This window comes from Podarcis erhardii, assembly GCF_964252035.2.
Source record: "Podarcis erhardii genome assembly, chromosome: 2".
NCBI lineage: Eukaryota > Metazoa > Chordata > Lepidosauria > Squamata > Lacertidae > Podarcis > Podarcis erhardii.
This window is the reverse complement of record NC_138498.1, coordinates 62459664-62484863: the sequence shown is the minus strand read 5'-3', so window position 1 is coordinate 62484863 and position 25200 is coordinate 62459664. Positions and strand designations below refer to the sequence as shown.

The 25200-nt window shown below is 42.2% G+C and overlaps 1 protein-coding gene and 1 long non-coding RNA gene across 3 annotated transcripts in view; one reads left to right on the top strand and one right to left on the bottom strand.

The window, feature by feature from the left end:
- Positions 1-19467, top strand: part of ADAMTS2 (ADAM metallopeptidase with thrombospondin type 1 motif 2) — a 204743-nt gene extending 185276 nt beyond the window's left edge. For both annotated transcript variants that reach the window (XM_081851374.1, XM_081851375.1), the window contains exons 16-22: positions 1012-1175; positions 2199-2355; positions 3900-4032; positions 8227-8434; positions 10287-10416; positions 11039-11128; positions 15876-19467. In XM_081851374.1, the coding sequence (XP_081707500.1) occupies positions 1012-1175; positions 2199-2355; positions 3900-4032; positions 8227-8434; positions 10287-10416; positions 11039-11128; positions 15876-16339 (1346 nt within the window). In that variant the 3' untranslated portion in view covers positions 16340-19467. The remainder of the gene's footprint in view (positions 1-1011; positions 1176-2198; positions 2356-3899; positions 4033-8226; positions 8435-10286; positions 10417-11038; positions 11129-15875) is intronic.
- On the bottom strand, positions 11135-15869 carry LOC309336068. Its single transcript, XR_014153883.1, has 3 exons — positions 14492-15869; positions 13105-13142; positions 11135-11395 (listed from the first exon to the last, which is right to left on the bottom strand). It is a non-coding gene; the product is annotated as an uncharacterized lncRNA (long non-coding RNA).
- Positions 19468-25200: the final 5733 nt, after the last annotated feature.

Genomic DNA, 25200 nt, shown 5'->3' with positions numbered 1-25200 from the left:
AGGTCTATGCAAGCTAGAAGCTGGCAGGTTGCAGGTTGGGCTAAGGTTACCAGATTTTTTTCAATGAATCCGGGGACACTTTTCAACTTCAATGGATTCTGTATGGGGACTGATTTGTAAATCAGGACACTGTCCCCAGGAAACAGGGACATCTGGTAACCTTAGGTTGGGCATCTGGGAGACAGAGCTATGCCTGTTTTTTGTTGCAATCCAAGGCTGTGACTATAGGGGAAGCAAGACCCTCTTGGGGTGATAATGCTCTGAACCCCTCCATTGTAGGCGCAGGTTGCATATATGTGTAAATAAGCCATATATCATAAAGACACCACCTTCCAAAGGAAACACATATCCTGGGTAAGTGCCCAGCACCCCAGAATCTTGCACTGCTTGGAGTTTGGGGTGGCATGCAAGAGTACAATCTCTACCTTTTCCTTCTGGTCAGGCAAGATAGCACCACCTACAGATGAAACGGTGGACAGGGCTTGCCTTGCAGGCAACTTGGGCCCCTGGATACCTAAAGGAAGGTTAGCTCCGTATCAAGCAACAGATGCTGAGATCACCAGACAGTGTTATTCCTTGGATCCACCCATTATCCAAGATAAGATGGATGGTCATCAGAGAGAGGGCATTTTTGGTTGCGGAGTCCTCTCCCTAAAGAGGCCTGCTTGGCACCTGCTCTGTTGTCCTTTTGGCAAAGCACCCCTGCCCCCTTTTTAAGGAGTTTTTAGATCCTAGTCTGCTGTCTTATTAGGTGTTTTTGTTCTCTTTTGCTTTTATGACACTTGTCCTTTACATTTTTACTTACATTTTTATATAAACGACATTGGGATCTTCTCTTTTTTTTTTTTTAGTGAAAGGCAGTATAAAAATTCTCTAAATACATCTAATAAATAAAGCAAGCAGACAGACCTCTTCCTGAAGTCTTCCAGTCTCAGAAAAAGAGGGAGGGCAGAGAAAGAGAGAGTGAACTGAAGTCTCTTGAAGATGTTATATTTGTCCTGTTATTTCTAGCTATCAAGAACCGAGAAACAGGGAAATTTATTTTGAATGAAGAGAACTACGTGCCAGACTCCAAAGTGTTTGTCAACATGGGCGTAGAATGGGAGTATCGGAACGATGAGGATAGGGAAATGGTGCAAACTATGGGCCCCTTACGTAATGGAATCACCGTTCTGGTAAGTAACTTGAAGATGAGAGTGTCTAGATTAGACTGAGTCATACGTACAGTATTTTATGGATTGCATCTGTTAGGACATCTGTTTTAAGAATCAAGGGCATATTTAATGGTAACAACTTTATATATTGCTACATCTGTGTGTAGGGGTTTCAGATGTAGATGTCCAAAAAAACCAGACAAGCTGACTTACTTGCAAGGGAGAAAGCAGGTAGCAGGGGAAGAACAACACAGCTTCCCAGGCAAATATACCTAAAGAAAGGCTGTTGCCCAGGCAAAACTACTACCCTGGCTGGGAGGATTTATTGAGCATTTTTTGGAGGAAGAGAAGTGGAACTATACTAAGACGTGGAAGTACAATACCTCCTCTTCTTTCTCTACTCCAAGAGGTTTAGCTCATTGTCCTTTTAGTGCCAGAAAACAATCTTTTATTTCCCCAAGCTGTCTTTAATTTGGGTGTGTGTTGTTGTTATTGTATTTACTTTTAAATTGTTTAATTGCACCCACAATAAATAAACAAATTCTCTACAGCTGTGGTAGCCGATGTGGTGCCCTTTGGATGTTGTTGTTGGGCTACAGCTTCCGTCAGGCCAAGGCAGCAAGACCAACGGTATTTGGAGTTGTGATCCAACATCTGGAAGGCACCACACGTTACCTACCCTGCCTCTACAGTTTTGAGTGTCTCCTCACAAGGAACAGTAGTGGACAGTCTCTTGGTCCTAATCCTGCCCATCCTTGTAGTAAGCCCTAGTTGCAAATTCTGTGAGAAAGGGACACATGAGTGTAGTCTCCAGTTGTCATTAAAAGTTGTATATATCATAAGAATACAGGACCCTGAAGGTCAACCCCACACCTGGACTGGGAGCAAAGTTGCCCTCTATTTCTAAAATGTGTTCTGAAGCTTAATTTTTTAAAAAAGGGGGGGGGACCTGTCCTACTTTTCATGCTTTTATCTATTTTCAAAATGCCTCTATGATATTCCAAATGACCTTGCTGAAAAGGTATGCCTTATTTGTCTGACCAGGCAATTCCTCATGGTAACGTCAAGATTACACTGACGTACAAGTACATGATCCATGAAGACTCTTTGAATGTTGACAACAACAATGTTCTGGAAGATTCAGTAACATTTGAGTGGGCTTTGAAAAAGTGGTCACAGTGCTCAAAACCCTGTGGAGGAGGTAAAGAAAGGGTGCTAAACTGATGAATATGCATAGCTTTCTAAGGGTTACTTAGGGGGCAGTCCTATGCACACTTACCTGGAAGAAAGTCCCACTGAACTCAATAGGACTGTTTTCCAGGTTTACATGCATAGGATTGTACTATGTAATTGTGTATGTGTTCAGACATGCAGATGTATATCAACAGCAGAACATATGAAAGACCTTCACTGAAAATCCCCATGTTTGTGGTGATACCTGTAATGAATTATCCACCCATTGCAGCCCATTTGATTTCAAATTCACTAATGACAAATTTGTACATGTAAACTAAATCAAAGAGTAAATGTACCTGAACGTCCTCAGTTGTGATTTAATGGGTGGGTAAATGAATGAATAGCATGAAAATGCAGGTCTAGAAACACTCTCTAGACAAGCTATTTATTGCTGCTCATTATTCATACTGTATTGCACATTTAGAAACCAGATAGCAGGTTGAATGCATGAGGACAGCTCCATTCAGTAACTGAGAGAATATAAATGAATGAGTGCTGGCAACATGTTTTAATATATAAGCATTCCAGCAGAGAATGTACATTGTAGCCCATAGAAGATTGAGCCATGGATAACTGCTAGTAGGTCCTGCTACCTGCTTCTGGAAGATGTATGCATCTAGATCAGGACCTGTTCATTCATTTCCTGGCTCCCAGAATTCTATCTGCTGTGCAATTTAGGACCTGCTTCAAGCTCTCTCATTCTACTTTTACCACCTATTAGGTAAGGGGAAGCAGCTGCCTCAGGCAGCAGGATCCACAGGGGCAGCAGATCCGGCCTCCAAGGAATACATTGCCTTTTTCTGAGTGCAATGTGCTCCTTGGAGACTGGAACTGCCAGCTCTTCAGCAGTGGTCCCCCTGCTCCCTACATAGCGGCCTCTCAGTGAAAAGGAGACACTGCTGGTCTCCTCCCACCTTGTTCCCAGTGTTGATCTTTATTTCCTACCTTGTTCCTGATGTAGATCTTCACTCCCCTATTTCCCCCTTGTGAGCCGGGGGTGGGGCAGCATTTTGTGATTCGCCTCAGGTGCCAAAATGTCTTGGGCCAGCCCTGACTCTACCCAACTGTAACGTTTTCCCACATGCCAGGTAGTAGGTAGCAAGTACACTGGAAGATCCCACATCTTTGTAAGTGTACGATCTCTGGCACAGTTCAGACACTTTGTGTCCCCCCCCCACTCCCCCCAGGATTGTGTGTGGGAGCCCTAGAAGTTGCCATTAGGCTTGGGGTTACATGAAATTCTTGTTGTATGAACTGATGCAGGAAGTGAAACAGGCCGTAGAGTTCATAACATTTGTCCACAGGATTCCAGCCACAAGGCAGGCCTACGAGCAGCTCCCCACATTCCCATGGATGATCTCGTGGGTGGTAAATAATCATCTGAATCAGGCCTCTCTGCAAAACAGAGAAACTCGCATTTTACCCCTAGCTTAATAGGTCTCATAGCAGGTTTCAGGGCATTCTGAGTTGTGTGGAATGCTGAAGATAACAGAAAGTCTCTTTCCTAAGGTCATCAGTTTACAAAATATGGTTGTCGGAGGAAGACTGACCACAAGATGGTTCATCGCAGTTACTGTGAGTCCATCCAGAAACCAAAGCCCATTCGCAGAGTGTGTAATCTCCAGGAATGTTCCCAGCCAATGTAAGCATTTCTCTCTACTGGAATAACTCATCACTGTTGCATAATAATCAAGAAGTGCCTGGAACTAGCCTCAAATGACCTCTCCACTCCCTTCCTTTGTGGCTGCTTTAGGTTAGAACTGCTTTCTAGCCGTGGTGTGTAGAATATTGCCCAAACAGAGTTATGCAATGATGTAATGTAATTCCCAGAATTTAGCTTGTTGCGGGGGAAAATTCCCTAAAAATTAACGATTCCCCAATTCCAAAGTAGATTTTGATTTGGGGGGTGGTGGCGGCAGCGGGGGGTGATTTCTGTTTTATGGATTGCACACCCATTATGGGCTGTTATTGCAGAAAATGTCAAAGACTAGTCCTAATCGAAACACCAATAAAACTCGCAGTCTAGCTTTTAAAGATGTGGGTTTGTTGGGGAGTGGGTGGAAAGTAGGTATTCTTGGCTTGCAAAAATAACTGTTTAAGCAATTATTATATTTTCCAATTTCATGCTTTATTCTTGTTACAGGGTTTGGTTTTTTGGGGGGAAAGATATTATTTTTTAATGGCGTGGATTAGGATGGATGAGATACTGTTTGGCCCCATCCACCTAAAGAAATGCATACCCATATGCAATTTAAGAATGTATAAACAGTATTATGGATCATTATCACTTGTTGGATAGAGAACAATGAACATAATTCCATCTCAGATGTGCATCCAAGGGCACACCCAACTGAGAATGCAGTAATTCTGCACTTTGTTGCTTTAAATAGGGAGCAGATTCCAATGTGCTTTCACATTTGCATCCCCATTCATGTCTCACGCAACTAATCATGCCATTATTCTGTTTACGCACAAATAGAGAGGGGGCCTGTTCATCCTTTAGCCATTAGAAAACTGTATAATTATTTTGTGGACATCACAACAAAGGAGTACACTGATCAAGAGCTTCATTTTTGTTATTGTTGCAGGATTTTGAAAGTGAGTAGTCAAATTAACAGAAAAAGGGAATGGATGGGCAATGATAGCCCCAGCCTGCATTCTGGCAATTCTGTCTCAAATCACTAGGCTGCAAGGGGTTGGAATCTTATTTTAATTCTCTGTTTAAGTTTCCACATTGTTTAATGCATCCATAATGCATAGCTTGTAGCAAGTAACAACAGAATATAACTAAAATTAATTAAAATTGTCATATGCTCTTTGGCTGGCCCTCAAATGCCAACTCAGACAAGGGAGTCTTTACAGTGCTTCTAAAAATGACTCTGACTTTGGTAAGTAAGCAAAGGACAGGAGTTCCTCTGTAGTGATAAAAAGCATTGATAAATATCTCTATGGGTGGTATTCAGTTAAATTTTTACTCAGTGTAGATCCATTGTGAGGAATTCAACATAGTGATATAGCCAGTGCTTTTTTCTGGGGGGACGCATACCCCTAAACATTTTGTGAATCTAAGTTTGGCCTCATTGAGAGGCAGTATTAGAATATGAGTAGGAAAATGAGCGTACTCCTAAACATTTTTTTTAGGGGGAAAAAGCACTGGTTACAGCAGTCATTCTGCTAGCCCAAGCCTTTTAGCTTGCCAGATGGAACAATTCCCCTCTCTCCTCCGCCAGTGCTCTGCTCTGTATATGGTTCTCCAAACCCCTGCCCAAGCCAATTTTTTTTGGAGGGTGCATGGGGATGAGTGTGGGGGAAAGCTCCCTTGCACTAGCAGGATTCTTTGGGTTGGCTTCTGCTAGTGGCAGCACTTGTTAGTTGAATCCGGACAATGAAATCAATCGACCTAACTAAGGTCAGTGGGTCTACTGTGAATAAAATGTGACTGAATGCCCCCCTATATGTGCTTGTGGTATGGTCCAGAATGTTCAGGCGGTATAGATGTTCCTGGCTGAACTTAAAGAACATGAGTAGGCAGGTTCCACACACCCTTGCTGGGAGTAAGTCCCATGGAACATGGTGGGACCTACTTCTGAGTCGACATACCTAATACGGTTCCCGCAAGGTAAATAATATCAAAGTCATTTTACATTTCAAAAAGCTGACCTTCAGTTTTGCCTAGAAGACAGCAGGAAGCCAGTGCAAGCTGTGGAACAATCTGTACAATGCCCTCTGTCACTTTGCACACCAGTGGGAGCTCACAAGCAGTCATCAAAGACAGGGCTATGTGGGCAGGGTCCTAGGAGAAAAGCTAGTAGGAAAGAGGTCCCAAACCATGGACATTCATTTGAAGGTCTTTAAAGGAACATGTGTAGGTTGGGGGTGGCACCTCCACCATGATCCCAGCCCCTCCACACAACATGTTCATTGTGCCTGAATTAAGGGTTGAGAGGGCACCTTCTAGGCATTCCCAGGGAGACAGAGAAGTGGCCATTAGCTAGTTTGGCCCTAAATGATCAGGAAGGGTGTGAGTACCATCTACAGTGGGTGCTTCTGTTCACCCAGACCTCAGTCTGTTATTGAACTGTGTGTGCTCTTATACGTTTTCGGGTACAGGAAACTGGGCTAGATGGAGCCTGAGCCTGACTCTCTAATGCACTTTGTTACATTTCCCACTATTTCCTTGGCAAAGCTTCGGGGCCAGAGGTTTGCAATGCTGGAGTTTTTAATGTTTGGATTTTTAGGACATAATTGCCATCCTCTGTGTCACCAAGGCTGGCTCTCGGCAACAGCGGGGTGATGAATGAAACTCCTTTTAACCCTACTGGGAGTTGCAAGCTCCCTTTTGCATCATGGTAGCTACTGAATTTTGAAAAATCCAGAAAGTACAGAGGTTAATATTCTATTCATTAGCATAGTACAGTAAAGATTTAGAAGGACTTTAGCACTGCTCCTGAGAGAAATACATAAGATTGCTCTGAAAGCTTTATAATGGCAGGACAAACTGCATTGCTGTGGCCTCATTCTTTTTCATGCGGTTCCTTGGTTGATTGCTGAATTGCTGGCATATCCAAAGCAGCAAATTCATCTCTAAGAATTATGCTGCTCCTATGCCAGCATCTACCAACAACACTTGTTTTAGTGGTTTATCCCCCTGCTGGTTTCCACATGAATTATTTAGAACATTACAAATAGCTGTTGTTACGGAGCCTAGAAGGAAATTCTTTTCTGTAAATCCAGCGAAGCTGCCACAGGCGAAACAAACAAACAAAAGTTTAATGGGGAGGGATCTAGCACAATAATTCAGATCACTGTTAGGGTGCATAATGAGATCTCGTATCTTTTGTGCTTATGTAATAATATCTGTCGGTTTAATGGCTCAGTATTTTTGTGACCATGTGAAGTTTCCAGGATGCGCATTAGAATGCTTACATTTAATTTTAATTTTAATTTTTTGCAAAAGTTTAAAGTTTAAAGATGTCAAACTAGGAAGAGGGCGGGCCATCAAAATGGTTTCTAAACTACAGTTTTAAAAAACTACAAAGTATTGAAGAGGATCAGTGAAGCTCCTAGCGTAGAATGTTTTTGTTGTTTCCTTCAACTGTCATAATTCAAGAATGGAACAAAATTAATAACTTGGCTAGATAAGAATACATGCAGTGACAGAAAACAATTAACTATTCAAATGAAAACCAACAACATTACACAGCTATAATGCCATGATTAAACATTCCTAGAGACGTCCCACTAGATTTTTCTTCCTCCTCAGCTTGAGCAGCCCATGCTGTGTGTCAGTCATTCCATCATAGCATGCCTTCAACTTGCCAGACAGAACAATCCAACCCCCCCCCCCATCTCCCTGGAACCAAGCCAATTTAGGGGAGGGGGGGCTGTATTGTGCTTCCACTGACAGAACTCATTAGTTGAATCCTGCCCCAGATGTTCACTTCTAGGAGACAAGAAAGCAGCTTCATTTGACCCTTCTGTTTCCTTGCCAGGAGTTTGAATTCCTTCCTTAGGCATGCTTAGAGGAAGACTGACTGAAATCAATGCAGCTTATGTTGGTCATGACTAAATTGTCCCATTGATTTCAACTGGTCTGGTCCACTCTAAGCATGACCAAGTGGGGATTAGGGCCTATAGGTTTCCAAGCTGATGTAATGCAGTTTGCTCATGTGCATCCTACCTGATTGGCACACCATGGATATGTGTACAAGATGTGATGAGAGAAGCTGCCCTGAAACCATGACATTAAGAAATAGCAATCATCAAATTATTATTGTGTGACTTAAACATGTGCAATATAAACTCACCAGCCTGGACTTCTTTTTCATTGAACCAGATGGGTTACGGGAGACTGGGAACCTTGCAGCAAAAGTTGTGGGAAAACAGGATATCAGGTACGTTCTGTCCGCTGCATCCAACCGCTGCACGATAACACAAACCGCTCTGTCCATGCCAAATACTGCAACAGCGATCGCCCAGAGGGCAGGAGGGTTTGCAACCGGGAGCTTTGCCCTGCGCAGTGGCGGATAGGACCCTGGTCACAGGTAAGCAGGATTTTGTTCTGTTGTTCAAATTACATTTGGAAGTGCCTATATTAATAAAGGTGGTGTCAAATTCGCTTTAGTGAATTGGTTGTGAGCCTTAGTGTTTCACATCATTGGGGGGGGGGGGGGACATCGAATGACAAGATTGCACAAGTTGCATGCTTGTTGGTTAACTTCCATAATTGTGCAGCAATATAACCATACTGTTAAAAACCAAGAATCTAGTTTGCCTGTCCCTATACTATATTTGCACTCATCTGTCATAATGCTGACAAAGAGATGTGTGTGTGTGTGGCAGAGTAAGCAGGCAGGCAGGTGGGCACCCCAGGCAGGTCCTCCCATGTTCTTCCTGTTGCCGCTGCCAGCTGACCCAGGTGGGTAGAAGAAAGCAAGGTGGTGGTGCAGGCAGGCAGTGCAGGTAAGCCGACAGGTAGAGCAAGAAAGCCTTGCTGCACTTCCTCTGTTGTTGCCAGAGCTTCTGCCACTGGTGGGGGAAGGGGGAAAGAGGGACTTCCCCCGTCAGTGGCCACCACACCAACACCAAAAGGAAGCCCACAAAGGCTTGGCTGTGGTGGCAGGGTAAGGATGGGGACTAAGGTGGGAAAGGCTTTCTCTCCTTCTTTGCCCTCCCACCAGCAGTAGTGGCAGGGTGAAAGGGTGCGCACCCACCTGTGGTGGCAGCAACAGGGAGCATGGGGATGTTGGGTGAGCTATGGCAGAAGGGTTTGAGAACAAGCTGTGAGATGGAGGAGGATGGACGGGCAAGCTGTGAAATGATGGAGAGGAGTTTGGGGTGAGGTGTAAAGAGAGGGAGAGGGGTTAGCTAGTTTTAAAGGCAGCAGCCTCTAGTGCAGTTATAAAAATTGTGTTAACTGGGTCACAGGTGAGGGGCAAAAACCTTTGGGGATAGTCCCAGTACTACTTTGCACCATGTCAGGATGCAGTGAGGCTTCATAGTCCCAAAATCCTGGGCGCAGCTTTGTGGGCAGGAACTGGACCATGCAACCTGCCATCAAAGCCCATGATATGATCAAATCACGAGAATGCAAAACTGATCCCAGGACCAGAAGTCAGTGCAAGAGAGCAGAAACTACAAACCCATCACTGAGAGTAGGGGTGGTATTCAACCAAATTTTACTTAGAGTAGGCCCATTGAAATTAAGTTGGGTCCATCAATTTCAGTGGATCTGCTCTGAGTAAAAAAATTGAGTACCATTCTATGAGTGGAAGCACACGCCAGGAGCTGGAACAAACAGTCAAATGTTTGTCATCAGTTCAATGAATGCAGAATCTGAAGAGGAGAGCATGTGAAGGCTAAGCTGTGAGGAGGATCACATCAAGTTATGGGATCAGAGAAGCAATCTGGAACAATGAGCCACCCTGAGGGCAGTAGCCTACATAGCAGGGGATGCATGGACCAGCCATTCAGGATGCTAACTTACTGCAGAGTTCTGCATTTGCTGTACTCAGTTGCTATTATTATTATTATTACCATAATTGTTACAAACACTTCAGACAGGCAAACACCCCAAGTCAGAGCCCCTTGTGGGTCTTTATTTCAATGGACATAGTAGGTCCACAGCAGAAAAGAAGCTTTCTGTGGTCATTGGAGCTCCTTTGCTCCAAAGAAATACAAGGCTGGCTTGTTGTAATCTAACATCTAACACTACCATATATAGCAGTTAGAGTCCACTTTGGTTTAGGGTTCTTGGTTGTACTGATGACAACGATGAACAGTGGTAAGTAACAATAAATAATCGTTTTCGTACAAATCATGTTACCTGTAACAAATGCCAACTGCCGATAAATTAGCAAAAGTGAAGTTGACTCCTGGTTTCTGGTTTCTCTCCAGTGCTCTGTAACCTGTGGTAATGGTACACAAGACAGACAAGTTCTGTGCAGGACAAGAGAAAACGTTATTGGCTTCTGCAAAGAAGACAAGCCAGAGACAAGGAGGTTATGCATTCTACCTTTGTGTCCCAGTGAGTGCTGATCCCTCTTTTCTCTTTATTTGGGGTGGGTGCTTTGTGGCAATTGTGCCAGTGATACAATTAAATTTTGTAGTGATTTTTAGAATACAGTAAGCCCGCAACTTACGCACATTTAACTTCTGCGTGTTCAGCTTGGCAAAAGACATAAAAAGGGGGCAGGTGTCAATTTTGGTTCTATGACACTACCTTTCTACTGGTGTGGTACACATGTTTTCAAACAGGTCCAGGCTGCAACATTTTCAGGCATACATGTTGCAGCCTGGACCTGTTTGAAAACGTCTACCACACCAGTAGAGAGGTAGAGTCATCAGAGAACCAAAATTGTATGTGTGACAAATCCTTGAAATGGTGGGAAGCCTGCATGAAAAAGCATGTGTGTGATGCACAAATTTGTTCTGTTTTGTCTTGACTTTTCTGCAGACATTTCACCAATGTGATGACTTTGAGTAGAGGTGCCCAAACTGACATTATGTAAAACTAATAATGTACTGCTGTAGTTTTTCAAAAGCTATTTTCTTTCTTAGAATAGTACCTACTAATTCTGTTCAGTCAACCAAAATGGTGCATTAAGAAGCTTACAAATATTTTTTCCCCTTACTATGTTCTCTTTCAGGAAATTCATCTGATACATCAAAGAAAACTTACAGGATACAATGGCTGTCAAGACCGGACCCAGATTATCCCATCCAGAAAATATCTTCAAGTAAAAGACCCATTTATAACTCTGCCTTTGCCCTTAAATGCATGCCACATCAAATGTGGACTTTGCCTTCTGCTCTATTCTTCTTCCTATATGGAAAATTTCCTTGAATCTGCCAAGTCTTACCTTGGGCTGAATCTTTTTTTCCCTGCACTGGGCCTTGGTGCACAGTGTCTTTCTTCTCTGGAGATTGAGTAGCACTTGCTGCAGTGGCGATCGTGAAGGTGTTGGATGTGTGAAGTTGGATCTCTTCGGTGTGTTGGAAGTCCTCTGAAAAGTGAGCTGGTATCAGTTTGCTTGTTGATTGGTGATGGTGAAAAAAGGCTCTTAACTGGCTCATGATTTCAGTTTGATGGTGAAACCGAGAACTTATTGTGAATGTGATCACATCACAATAATGACACCTTGTAGTGCTAAAAGTTCTCCTTTTGTCTAAAGGTCCTCTATCTTACAACAAGCTAGCTTCAGTGTTTTTGCAGGGTAGTCAAATGAAAGTGCTCATTCCATCATGGTTCTTTACAGTCTCATTGCTTATTAACTCATGCGTCACAATTTTTTAAATTCCTGGCTTTAACATTTTCATTTGTTTCCATGAAAAAAGTTGATTACTACAGGTAGATGAAACTCTCTTGATATTCCTGTCAAATGCTGCTACTGTGCTATGCTTTTATTGAAGCTCTTCTACCTATATTTTTTCTTTCCAAAACCAGCAAGGGAATCTTCACACAATTTTGCCAGAAAGTTCCTTCTGTTGTTATTATTTTTTAACACATATAATGCAAATAGGAAACCAGTATGGCAAAATATGTGGTCTATGCTACAGGTTGTGGTGTGCAGTATTTCACTATCATTGAAACAATATGACATTGTCGTGCTGTGCAATGTCAAGAATTGTTCAGCAGTGAACTCTTTATACATCATTGCATCCATCAGTCTTTTTTCACCATTTGCATGTTTGACTTGACTGGTTCAGTTGTGGGTGTGGGTGTGGGTGTGTGCGTGCGTGCGCGTGTATGTTTGTGATCTATAGATGTGTCAACTGGCAAACATAACAGTGTGAACAATGACAGAATTACCTCAATTTTTATTGCTTTGTTTCATTTTGCTTAGGGAGAAAGAAACTACATTTAGAAAAATGCCTTAAACTTTAATTGCATTGGCATTAACCACCAGTTCCAGCTTTAAATATACAAATAGTGCACTGGTACCATGAATTGATATTCATGTACGGTGTTTTTACTTGAATGCTAAAACACTGGACGGACGTTTGCACAGTCGGGTGTATGAGAAAGGAAAGGATCACTACCCACCTAAAAGAAAGGGCCATTGCCTGCTACCCTGTTTTAAACTGGTAGATATTTGCTTCGGCATGTGTTTGTGCTGAAGATCTATAACTCACGGTTCATAAAACCACTTATATAAACATCAAATAACAGGCGCATATCAGTACCTGAGGATCATGGCAAATTGCTTGCTACCTTTCTCCACCAAATCATATCCCTTAGGAAGGTGGTCCTGTGGATCTTCTAACAATGTAGCACTTCAAAATTGTCATTATCATGTGATCACATATTTAAATTTTGCTGTTACTATGATGATTGCCTGCAACCTGTTCGTAATTTTACATGGCAACGAAAAAGGCAAAGACACGTTATCTGGCACTAAATACTGTTATGTAAAATAATTGGTGTTTAACTGTTATCAACTTATTCATGACTGTTAGTTACCTTTAAATAGACAACTGTTGAGTGACGTTTCAAGCTATGGATGGCTATAGAGAATGGTGCAATAAGGTATCTGGGCATTGTGCACTAGATCTATATGCACTTTGGTTTATCAGGGATATTTTATTAGTGTTTTGTATGTATTTAACATATTATTAAAGATGTGCCAATTCAGTTTGCTTTTCAATATTTTTTTTATGAGGCCAGTTGAAATGTGTACCAAAGTGACTGTGCAAATGACTATTTTTTTCTTACTGCTCAGTTGAAGACATACTTCCAGTCTGTCATGCATACTGCAAAATAAAATAAGATGAAAGTTCAGCAGGTCTGGCAGTTTTGCTTTAGGAAAACAAAATAAACTTACTCTGACATATATGCAAGAGAAACAACCAAGAGTGCCCCTTAAAGACTAAGGTTTATTGTGGCATAAACTTTTGAGTGTGCAACTGGGTTGCAGCTGACAGACATTTATGCCCCCCAAAAATATGTTCAAGACTCTGATTCTGTTGTTTTTGCTGCAACAGACTAACATGGCTATCCTTCTGGAGATTTCTTTATATAAAATGTAATTATGAATGGGAAGTATATTGACTGTATCACAAGAGTCAATTATTTCATGTGGCTCTGTATTTGATCTGCATGTTTTGGGGAATGTTTCACTGTTGTTGATATAAGGCATTTTTCTAAAGATGCTTTAAGAGGTTCTTACATTGAACAGCCAACAAACTTAATTTAAGTTTGAATTCTTGCTATGATTTACTCACCTTATAAATTTGTTAATATTCTAATCCTATTTCTTAGAATGGGTTTATATATAAAGAATACATGTTATCCTTATCTTTATAGAACACAATAATCACATTTTTATTGTTCTCTCGCCCTCAAAACAAAAGGACTGATAGTTCATGTAGAAAGGGGCTAATTTAAAGTTGTTTTCTTTGTTAATCAATTCCAAATTTCCTAGACTGATATGTTTGCCAACTAAACACACTCATACCCTAATTTATTTAAGTAGAGGATGCGTAAAGAGACACCATGTATCCTTTCTAAAATCAGTGAATGCGTCTGCATTTGATCAGATGATGCTTTATGTTGCAGTGTGGTTGAGAGCCTGACACACATGCTGCTGCTATCCCTGCCTGCAGTGCTGTTCTAATAGCCTTGTGATGTTGCAATGACATCATGGTTACTTGCACCCTTCCCCTTAGAACACTTGAAAATGTGCATTTGGAACCTCATGGGGGACTAATGCTGCTGGGAGGGTGGATTTCAAGCAGGGAAATAGAAGGTGGGGTTAAGCCCTCCTCCACAAACACCACTCATTGCTTCTCTGCTCCTTGTTGCCCTCACTGGAAGAACTTGCTCCTGCTCTAAAAGGGCCATTGAGCTTTACAAATGGATTTTTACCATTTGAGCCCTAGTATTACCAGGGCAGGCCAAATACGTTCTGGTGCTTGAAGCACTCCTCCCACTAATTAAGAAATGGAACTATCATCCTGGTGAACTCCATGGAGGCTTCATTGAAATGGACAAGAGCAAAGCAAGGTTCATTTCAGTGAGGCTTGCACTGGAAAGTTTCTCAGTGGATTGTAAATCATAACGTCACTTCCAACCGTTTAAAATCTGCTTCACTCAGGCTTACCTTATGTTAAGGCGGCATGGGTGTCCTCCAGAAGTAAACACATAAAGGGATGAGTGACAGGAACATATTCTTGAGCAGTATTGTGCATGCCCCAGGGACCCTGGATTTGATCTTGCTGTCAGTTCCTTGTCTGTACAAAGGTGTTTGGAAGAACCGGCCTCCTGTTCATCCTGTATATAATAGGTGCAGGAAACACTGGTGTTAGACCAATAGAACAGCAGCAAAATGGCACCATCTACAGCCATGAGAGAGGTGTCTGCAGGTTCAGAAGAACTTCAAGGTTTGAAAAAGCACTGAAAAAAAAACTCGGGGGGGGGGGACTCCTAACAGGGAAACTGAGCATGCGGATCAGAAACCCAGGTGGGAAGGAGGATGGAATGGCGTGTGTTGAATAGGGAGCATTGTACATTACAACTGTAACATCTGCTGCCATGGTAAAGTGCTTTCTTTCTTTTTTTTTAGTATAGTATTTTTTTTCTTGCTTTGGGAGTTCTACAGAACTTCTACAATGTATTAGCATAGAACTTCAATTTTCTGCCACTCATTCTGTGTATCCCAATGCTGCTGTTAAACTCTTTTAATCCTAGGAGGCCATGAAGCAGAAATCCTTCTTTTTGGGCAGCTTACCAAATCTGCTAGCTGGATAATGTAAAACAAATCCTTGTTGTAATCAAAACAACAACAACAGGGATGCAATAAAAAACCATTTGAGGTTCTAAGAAGTTACCTGAAGTTTCCATTGCAGCCCCTGGCTAAGGAAAATCAGAGTCTAGTGGCCAGCAATATAGATTGATTGATTGATTGCCCCTGGAGTTCTTCAACTTAATGAACCAGGAGTCCGTTTTCAGTGGCGCAAGCTAAAGCTGGTTGTTCAGGGCCAGGGGTCTGATGTTATAGATACCATGTAAGAGAAGCTATTGGAAATGCTTCGGCATGGTGACAGCGACATGCAACCCCTGCAGTGTGTCAGAGATGCTCATGAATTTCCACACTCAATGCCAGCTGCTGATACAAGTGTAAGGAAATTCTCCATGTGAGTGGTCCCTCCCACAATGGAGGGACAATGGATCCATTGCTACACAATTACGTCCCATTAAGCAGCCATAATATGTGTGAGTCCGAGGCCAAGAGCATCTTGAAACCACAACATTCAGGAATGTAAGTGAGTCCCCTTCTAATTTGTCATCACATATCATAAAGGTTGGAGCAGTGTGTAAAACTCTGATGTGAAATTTTAGATCACTGCAAGAAATGTGAGAATGCTTCCGTCAAGGCCCAGTATCAGGTCTTAGTAATATTCTATACAAGAGCCTCTAAGTCCAAGTTTGCTTGATTCTGACTCTGGTTTTATAGTATACACCTAATTCCTGTTTTTCTCTTCCAGAAGAACGTTGCCAAGGAGACAAGTCAATGTTTTGTCGCATGGAAGTTCTCTCTCGGTACTGTACAATTCCTGGTTACAATAAACTATGTTGCAAGACTTGTAAAATGTACAGTAACAAAACAGGAAGTGGAAACTCAACAGAATCCAACCATAGCAAGGTTAATGATATCGAAGAGGCTACCTCTCCAACACTTACAACACCTGTTGATGTTCACATCCCACATACCACTTCAGGCCCACCCATTGTTCCTAAGATAAGCATCACCGGTTCCAACGCAACTGAAGATCGGCCACAAGGCAACACAGTGGATGTTCCGTATAAAATTCACGGGCTGGAAAATGAAGTGCCACACCACAACATTATCTTGCGGAGGAGACCACCTTACGAACGGATAAGGAACCAAAGAATTCAAGAGCTGGTGGCTGAAAAAAGGAAACAGGAAATGCTCAGGAAACTGCATTAAAATGGAAAGATAACGCAAAGTTGTTTTCCTCTCTTATAGAGAGATGCTACCACCGCTGGAGCAAAGCCCATGTCATCATAGAGACTTAGATACAAATAGTGGTGCTATGGCAGAAATGCCAAATGCTATAGCCTGCAATAAAAAGGAAATTTAGGATTATTTAAGTTAATATAAATATTATAATGGCTAGGGTTACAAGGTGCCACAGATACTAGTGCAATATCCTCATAGGTTTCACTGCTACTTAGCGGTGGTGCCTCGCTAAGGTCAGCAGGGTTCTTTTGTGGGCTCTCTTGCGCCCTCGGTTTGTGTTCTTGAGTCCAACAGAATGTTTCTTGGGTGCACTCTGTAGAATTAAGAAGAGATTCTAATAGCTTGATCCAAATCCCTCAGCAGTGTTTGGAGGCCTCTTGATAGAACCTCAGCTTCAGGGAAGCACATGTCTGTTTTTATATAAAAAAAATCAAGTCCTACCTATACTTATTTGGAAATAAGTTCAATTTATTTCAGTGGAACTTATGTCAAAGTCAGTGTGCTGGAATCTGGTGCGCCATTTTTGCCTGTCTTTCCATTGAATTAAATGGTGGTGCTACCATACTCAGACTGCAGCAAAAAAATGGGCTACCATGATATAAAGGACCTAATTCAGATCCTGTTTCAGGAATCAAGCATAAATCAAGCTTTCTGTTAACCACTTGAAAAACAAAAGTAGGTCAGAATTGATGCCACGTAATGTACAAAATAAGAAAGCAAAAACAACAACAGAATGATAACTACTGCATGCAGCACAAGTATCTTTTAATACTGTTGTCCTTGTAGAAGGAAGATTTACATGCTAGTGTTGGGGGATGCTCCAGTAAAAGGCATCATCACTGTATCTGCTTTTTCTCACACTTAGTGACCAATACATTCTTAACATTAATCAATATACTAGCCCCAGTCAACTTCAGCTAGAGGAGTAGCACACTAAACTTTAGCACCATGTTCTAAAATAATAGCATTCAGGAAAATATGTTTTAAGTTATTAATATATTCACTCACCGGATCGAGTTGCATTGCCCCTGTCACCTCTGGTTCTGCATTTCGTCATCTTAAATGCTTGCAATGCAATTACTACAGAGTTTTAACAGGTGTAAATCATTTCCCCCAACTTTTACCAATACTCTGATTCATTTAAATGACTGGATTGCCCTTTGATTTCAGTTGGTGCTTTTTGTGTGTGAAGAAAATGTAGCTTTTGCTTATTCCGGGTTTTTTACAGTGCAATGTTATGTAACTGTGATGGTCAACAACTTGGGTTTTCAGCCATTCATTAGGACAACTGTACTGTAGCAGAAGCAAACACATGTCATTATGCATATATATGTATACACAGTACTGAATCGCTTAGCAATGTATAGTTTTGACAGCCCTTTGAGTACTGGTTTCACCCCACACAGCACTTTCAGAAAGCGTGCAGCAACATAGTCAGTTTACTGCTCATTTTGATCAAAGATCAATGTACAGTCAGATCCTAAAGGTGTTTGTCAGTAAGCCCAAGCACTGGGACTTACTTCTCAATAGGTGTGCTCAGGACAGCAACTTTAGATTGGTTATTCAAAAACATCCATGTTAATTCCTGACTAGGTATGGTCTTAAAGCTTGAGCCAGGTCTGAAAACGAAGTTTCCCCATCAATGTAACTTGATAGTGGAATAGATCACACTCCCAGGTATATCTGCTATTTTTACACATCTAGTGGCTGCTGGGGAAAATAGCTGAGCACAGGGAAATATTTTGGGTGCTATTGCTAGTAGTTCAATGGCTGCATGGACTAAAAAGCCTGTATGTGGTGTGTGTGTTAAAAAAATATATCTTCCTGCTCTGACTACCATGTTTATCTGAGCTGCTTAATGCTTACCAGTTAATGCAAGATTCTGAATGCTGTTGCTGCCTTCATAATCTAACTGAACAGCAGCTCGTTAGTACAAGTTAAACCACAGATTTCAGAGGCAACTTATTAAGCAATTCAAAGTTTTCGTTGGCATACCTTCTAGGTGGCAAATAGATGGTGGTTGTTCAAAATCATCCATGTTAATGAGTAGATTCCATTTCTCATGAGACCAATATCTAGATATCTTATCATTGGCCTCATCACTCTTTTATATTCACTGGGAAGAAAATTTGGCATGCTATTATAATCATGGCATACAATATAGAATGGGTTTTATATTCAAGCAGCGTGAGTTCCCCTTTTAAAATGTATTGCTCCTGCTCTCATTCTAGCCACATGCAACAGCTACTGGCATAAGCACAGCAATGTTAGCCTGCTTCCACACAGGTATCTTTATTGGGATTGGAATGGTTGTTCTATGAGTGAGGGTTCCAATGTACACTACTATTGACATAGCAGAACATTCTGGAAACAGTAAACATTTCAAGACTAGTACCAGGGCCGGCCTATTCATGAGGCAACGTGAGGTGATTGCCTCAGATGACAGGATTCACTGGGGCAGCAGATCCTGGTGTTCCTTAGCACCATTTTGGAGCCAAAATGTCCTGAGCTGGCCCTGGCTGGTCTTCCTCTGAAATTGTAGAACTCATCTGAAAGACATAGGTTTGCTTTTTTGCCAAACAGTCTGATTCCACTTTCTCTTTGTCCCCCTTCATATTAATGTACTTTCATGAACACCTATGGTGGAAAATATTTTCCAAATGACAGCCTATTTAGTGGGAGAGGTCTTTCCAGTGTAAGGCCTGATATAATCTTAATCTTGCTTAATTCAGAAGTTAGTTTCTCCACCCCACCCCCACAAAAAAGGGGCAATTGCATGTTCTCTTCTGTTCATTGTATATGTAGCATAATAATGTGAAGTGTCTGAAGAAATAAATCCCATGACAGCTAATTAATTTTATTGGAACTTGCTAATGATATTGGAAGCAATTAGGGGCATGTGTTAGTAATTAGGGACATAGAATTGCTCAGTTTTTCTGGAAAGGCTGCCACCCAGCAGAATGCTTTGGAGCACAATATTATGCCATCACTTCGTGGAAATGAGGACAATTTCATACATTTATTTTGTTCCAAACAAATGGAGAAAAGTGGCTTTTGGTCTGTTTAGGCCATTAACTAGAAGCATGTGTGAATAAGGGCTTCACATGCCCAGTGGGTCTTTCACCTCGTATCATACTAACCCTCCCCCCCTTTGATGTATTGTAAGCAGCTTTTAAAATGTTGGGGGCTTCGGTGAGGCAAAGAAATGGGGGAGGAAGCCCAGCAAGGCACACTTGACTGAAAAAGGTAACACTGTGCCTATAGCCTTCATTAATGTGGAAGTCAAGCAACAGTGGGAGATATGTATTAAAGTAGCTCCACTATCCTTGGTATTTCTCCCCTCAAAAATGGTTTCCCCATAATCCTGCTACGATGGGGGAAGGGGCATCACTGCAAATCATCTTGCTGTCCCATATTTATTTTATCACCTCAAGTTTTCCCATCCAATTTCTTCCACAAGACTCTGTGATACAGTGATAGGGCTTCTGTGCCTTTAAAAGTCATATGGGTAGAAGTCTGAGAGGCACAGCTTACCTTATAACTGAAACTCGGTGCTGGGAAGAACTTCGGCTGTTAGATCTGTGCCTATTGTCTTGCTGTTCAGGGTATATGAGACCTAAATATTTTGCCAGCTAAATAATGAGAAAAGTACTTATTGTTTAACTGTTAATGGACAAGAATTTCTATATTTACAAAAATTAAAATGTGGGCTTATTATTATTTTCTATGAAACATATACAGATCTTTTCCTTCCTTGCTGCTTCCTCTCTTCCTCCTGCATCTGTAGTTTTGTATTGGAAGATAACTGTACTCTGACCAAGCTACTCTTTGTGACCCTATTCTTAAATGTGATAGTTTTGGTCCTGAAAACACTTGGAAGGATATAACATTCAATTGGAATTGCCAACTCCTGTCCCCCCCCCCTTTTTTTTTTTTTTTTGCTTCTTTAATAGCTGCTTGATCTGAAAACCTGAGCAGGTAATAATGTTTCTCTTCAGGCTGTGAAAGGCTTCAGTGGCTGGTTCCTGCAGCTCAAGGTGTTGCAAAGGAGTAGGCAGGCATATTTTTCTAGTTCGTTGAAACCCTTAAGTTCAACTGCCTCAGTAAGCGTGTTTCATGTAAATTACTGCTGCCCCCTGTTATGTTATTTTTTTTACCCCTGTTGAAATCTGGCTGTGGCTGCATTGCCTTTAGCACCCCACTGTTACCATTTTACTCTGTCTATTCCCATATATCAAAGCCCTACGTTTTACGTACAAGAGTTCTCAGAACTAAGTTATTCATCTGAATGCAGAATTTTCTCTCCTCAGTTAACACAGCCATTCAAAAGCTGTGCACCCACGGAGACCAAATTGGGGCCTTTAAACATGAGCATCCGACATGTGTTAGGCCCTTGACAATCCTGTGCCTCCTGGCTCATTATCTGAGACCAGCTGTACAAATGCACCCACATCCAAGTGCAAAATTCAACATGCATTTGGAAATGCAAGGAAAATGCTCCTTGTTGCCAGACAAAAGCTGGGTCCTGCTGGTGGTGGGTGCAGGGAATGCCAGCACATGCCAGATTTTCAAGCATTTTCCAACAAGTGCCCTATGTCATGTGAACAGACCCTTAGAATGCCTTGCTTGAAATATCTCCAAATGGTGCTTCACCCAGTACTCAAAGGGTTTTTTGTGATTTACTTTTACTATGTAATGCATTTACTACTACTATATTTACTCACCTACAATGCACAGTATTACCTATGTTCGTATGGCACAGCCATTCACATACAATGCATATGCCTTAACGTCAGCTGCAATGAATAGCCATGAATTGTATATTAAAATGTATATACAAATCAGAACCTTTAATTTTATAATTTATTAAAGTCCAGATGTCTGGGTTCTTTTGCAAAGGAGTTTGACTTTTTAACTTTGATTACTCAATCCGTGTTCCTAGTACCATTCAATAGGCAGGGGGCTTAACCTTTTTCAAACCACAACACTAAAGCCTGTTGTCTTTTCAGCCTCCATTCATCCCCCCTGTACCCTCTCTGACATGTCTTCAGTGTCCCACCACCATAGAATCATAGAATTGGAAGGGACCCAAGGGTCATCTGGTCCAGCCCCCTGCAATGCAGTCTCCTGGCTCTGAGACTTCTTCCTCTGGGACATCTCTAGGGGGTTCCCCAGCTACTGCCTTCCACCACTCCTCTTCATCCGGCCAGTCCCTGACAGATACTTCACTGTGGCAAGAAGGTATGAAGGTGACCAGGAAAACTGGTGGAGGAATAGGACAGGCAGTGCAGAGCATTTATATCACTGGCACATTATCTGGGGCAGGACTTGACACCTTCTTAAAAAAAAGAAAAAGCAGTGTGCATTGCTTAGCAATAAGATATGTGGAGGCCCTGTTTGTTTGAAAGGATGCTGTGCTAGTGGCACAACACTTCAAAGCAGCTTCAACTTCCACACTCAGCTTGACAATAAGCTCTGAAACCTTAAAAGCCTGCCTCTTTCCTGGAAAGCCTTGAAAACCTAGAAAGCCTGCCTCTAACAAAATAAAATATACAACCATCTCCCATGAAAGCAGAAGAGTCCAATGATATATGGGGTGAGAAATGTCTCATCCTCAAGAAGTCAGTAGACTACAACACCCATCATCCCTGACTATTGGCCGTGCTAGCTGATGATGACTTTCATACACAGCCCACCCTTCCTCCCAAAGGAGGCCAAGGTGGCAAGCAATTGCTGGTCAGTAGGGGTTGGGTAGAACAGACAGGGACCCTTTGGCTAGGTATTGTCCAGCAGGAAGCTGCAGAATCTCTCTGCCCCCTCCCCATTCCCTCAAGTGAGAGAGGGTCCACACTTTGACCTTGTGCTTCTGCTCATTTTAGGTTCTACTTGTTTTAGTTAATAGGACTGTGACTCTTAACCCACTTTCTACCTCTGCAGTGTTCATCTGAAAGTTGGGTGGGGGAGGAATATCCATTACTTCTAGAGTTATCATCTAATTCAGTACAACAGCAGCTCTATGCTCTTAGATCTGGAAGAGATTCACCTATATTATTTTCTCACGTCCACAGCACTCCGGTTGCCTCACATAAGCACTGTGCAGTGCACCTAGAAATAAAGCCTTTCTTTCTCCCTGTCTCAGAGGACATTAGTTAAATCTTCCTTGAACACCTTCTCTGGTGATGATAAAAACAGAAGATCTGCCTTCTTTAACCCATTTACTTCCCTCATCAAAGTTCTTCCCTGAAATTGTGTCTTGTGTCAAATTGGCCTTCAGCCCATACATATGCAAAGCTCTTGCCCTCAGGAGAGTACTCCAATTGGCCCCATGGGATGAATTGCCAGTCTGATGTCCTCCAACCCAGCTAAGAGGAATATGGACAAGCTCTCAAAGGAGTAGAAATCACTGCTTTAAGACACCATAGAAAGACAAAAGCAGGCAGACAGTGTCTCCAGGGCAGTAGCAAGAAGACGTCTCCAAAGGAAAAACTGGGCAATGTAGAATGTAGTTGCCCACAGTCCATATTTATACCCTGGCAGAAACCCAGCTGGTGTGACATGCATCTGTGTGGCACATCAGAAAAGAGATGTGGCTCTGGGGCATAAATAAAATGTACTGTCTACCTAGTAGACCGATAGTTCATTCAAGAGTTCGCACATACAAATGGCCCTCTCTCAGACAAACCTGCATGAAGCTCATGATTAACTGTGACTTAGCATTAGCTGAAAAGGTTAATCTACTAAAGATGATCATAGCTGTCCTTTTGTAACAGCCAACTGACTCATTAGGCCTCATTTTGCTTAAGACCATAACCTTCAGTTATGCCACACTTTTGCAGTTATGCCATCCTTGGCATTTAATTAGCATTATATCCATCCGACATAGATGGACTGCCTTATGAAAGTGCTTTTGATTCTATACGTTGCTAGCTAACATCTCCGTGCACCCAACTTGCAGGCGTCAGCAACACATGGAAGCAAATGCTGAGGTAAGGGTAAAGGGACCCCTGACTATTAGGTCCAGTCGTGACTGACTCTGGGGTTGCGGCGCTCATCTCGCTTTATTGGCCGAGAGAGCTGGCGTACAGCTTCTGGGTCATATGGCCAGCAAACCAGAGCAGCACACGGAAACGCCATTTACCTTCCTGCTGGAGTGGTACCTATTTATCTACTTGCACTTTGACGTGCTTTTGAACTGCTAGGTTGGCAGGAGCTGAGACCCAACAACGGGAGCTTACCCCGTCGCGGGGATTTGAACCGCCGACCTTCTGATCGGCAAGTCCTAGGCTCTGTGGTTTAACCCACAGCACCACCCACGTCCTTGCAGGCAATTCCTAGCTAGAATCAGAAGTTAAGTTTCTTGCAGAATGCATTTCCTGTATTCTGTTGTCCTACCTCCTGGCAGTAGGAACATTATGGAAGAAAAATAGGCTCTGTTTTTGACAGCAGAAACAAATGACGCATTAACATAAAACATTAGTGCCGAAGAGGACAAATCCTGCCTTTTCTTCCTATTGTCATATTGTATCCTGCCGTAACCGCAAATTGTGAGTTTTTCATGGAGGGCATATTGGCAAACAATAAGCGAACTTTGTTCCTTCTGACCACCTTGGCTCCATAAATTAAACCCACAGCTTCACCGCTACTGTTTCACAAAAATTGCTGAGCTAGGGAAATCTAGAAACCTCATTTTTAAAGTATAAAGCTGTTTTGCTGTACTAAGCTTGTCCCTTGAGTTCCGCCTCTGATCCTTTGAAGGGCAGAGTAGGCACCTGATGGCAACAAGTCAAAACTTCTTATTATTCATTTTTAAGCTGACAGTAAAAGTAATCTGACAGTAAGAGATGGGTCCTATCTAGTTATGCAAAAGGACTCTGGACTAAGCCCATTAAAGAAGGTTGCCCAAGCTAAAACCCAAGGCTGGTTGGCACATGATATAATTGGCATGTGGCATTACTGAAATAACCATCACAACAGCTCCCATTCCGTGGGGGTACAGGTAACAGCATGTACGTTCCCATTGCCTGTATGCCAAGTATACATGGTCTTCACAATCCAAAACATTGGGAATATCCTGTTATAAACTGCTGCTCCTACATACGTCACACAGATACGGAGGAAAACAGACCAGTCATACTATTAAGCCAGTTTTGTGTACAATCACAAAGCAAATAAATGAATCAAATAAAATATCTGGTATAGTATTCTATTTTGGATGTCCCGCTTCAAAAACAGACAGATGCCAAAGAGAAGCCCAGAAACAGGATACAAGGGCAATCACCCTCTGATGCTGTTGTTGACCAAGTGGAGGAAGAGGGCATGCCCTCAGATAGCCCACTGCATTGCCTGCGTACATGAACAGAGAATGCGGCGGAGAAGCAGCACTGTCTTGCACCCTGTGAGGACCCTTCCACAGGGTGTTTTTTTACCTGGGAGATTAAAGGCGTTACCCCAAATGCCTTGGGCATCTGCTGGAAAAGCTATACACCAGCAGATAATCAGTCCATAGCATGTACATTAATTTATTCATTAGTGTCTGTAACTGCTAGGTGCTGAATGAAAATTAAACATAACAAAGGCCCCACCCAGACCTGTCAGGAGTAAGCATGGACCAATGGTACCAAATAGTATGGGAAACAGCCTTACTAGAAAAATTAACCAATAAACTGAAACTGACACAGGGACAAATAGAAGAAGGTGCCTTCACCCCTTTATCCCTGGCTCCCCTTTATCACATACACAGCCCAACAAGACAATGACAATAATTCACCAACAGCATACAAATCAATATGGCTAACCTGATCCAAAACACCTAACCACCCCACTCGCAC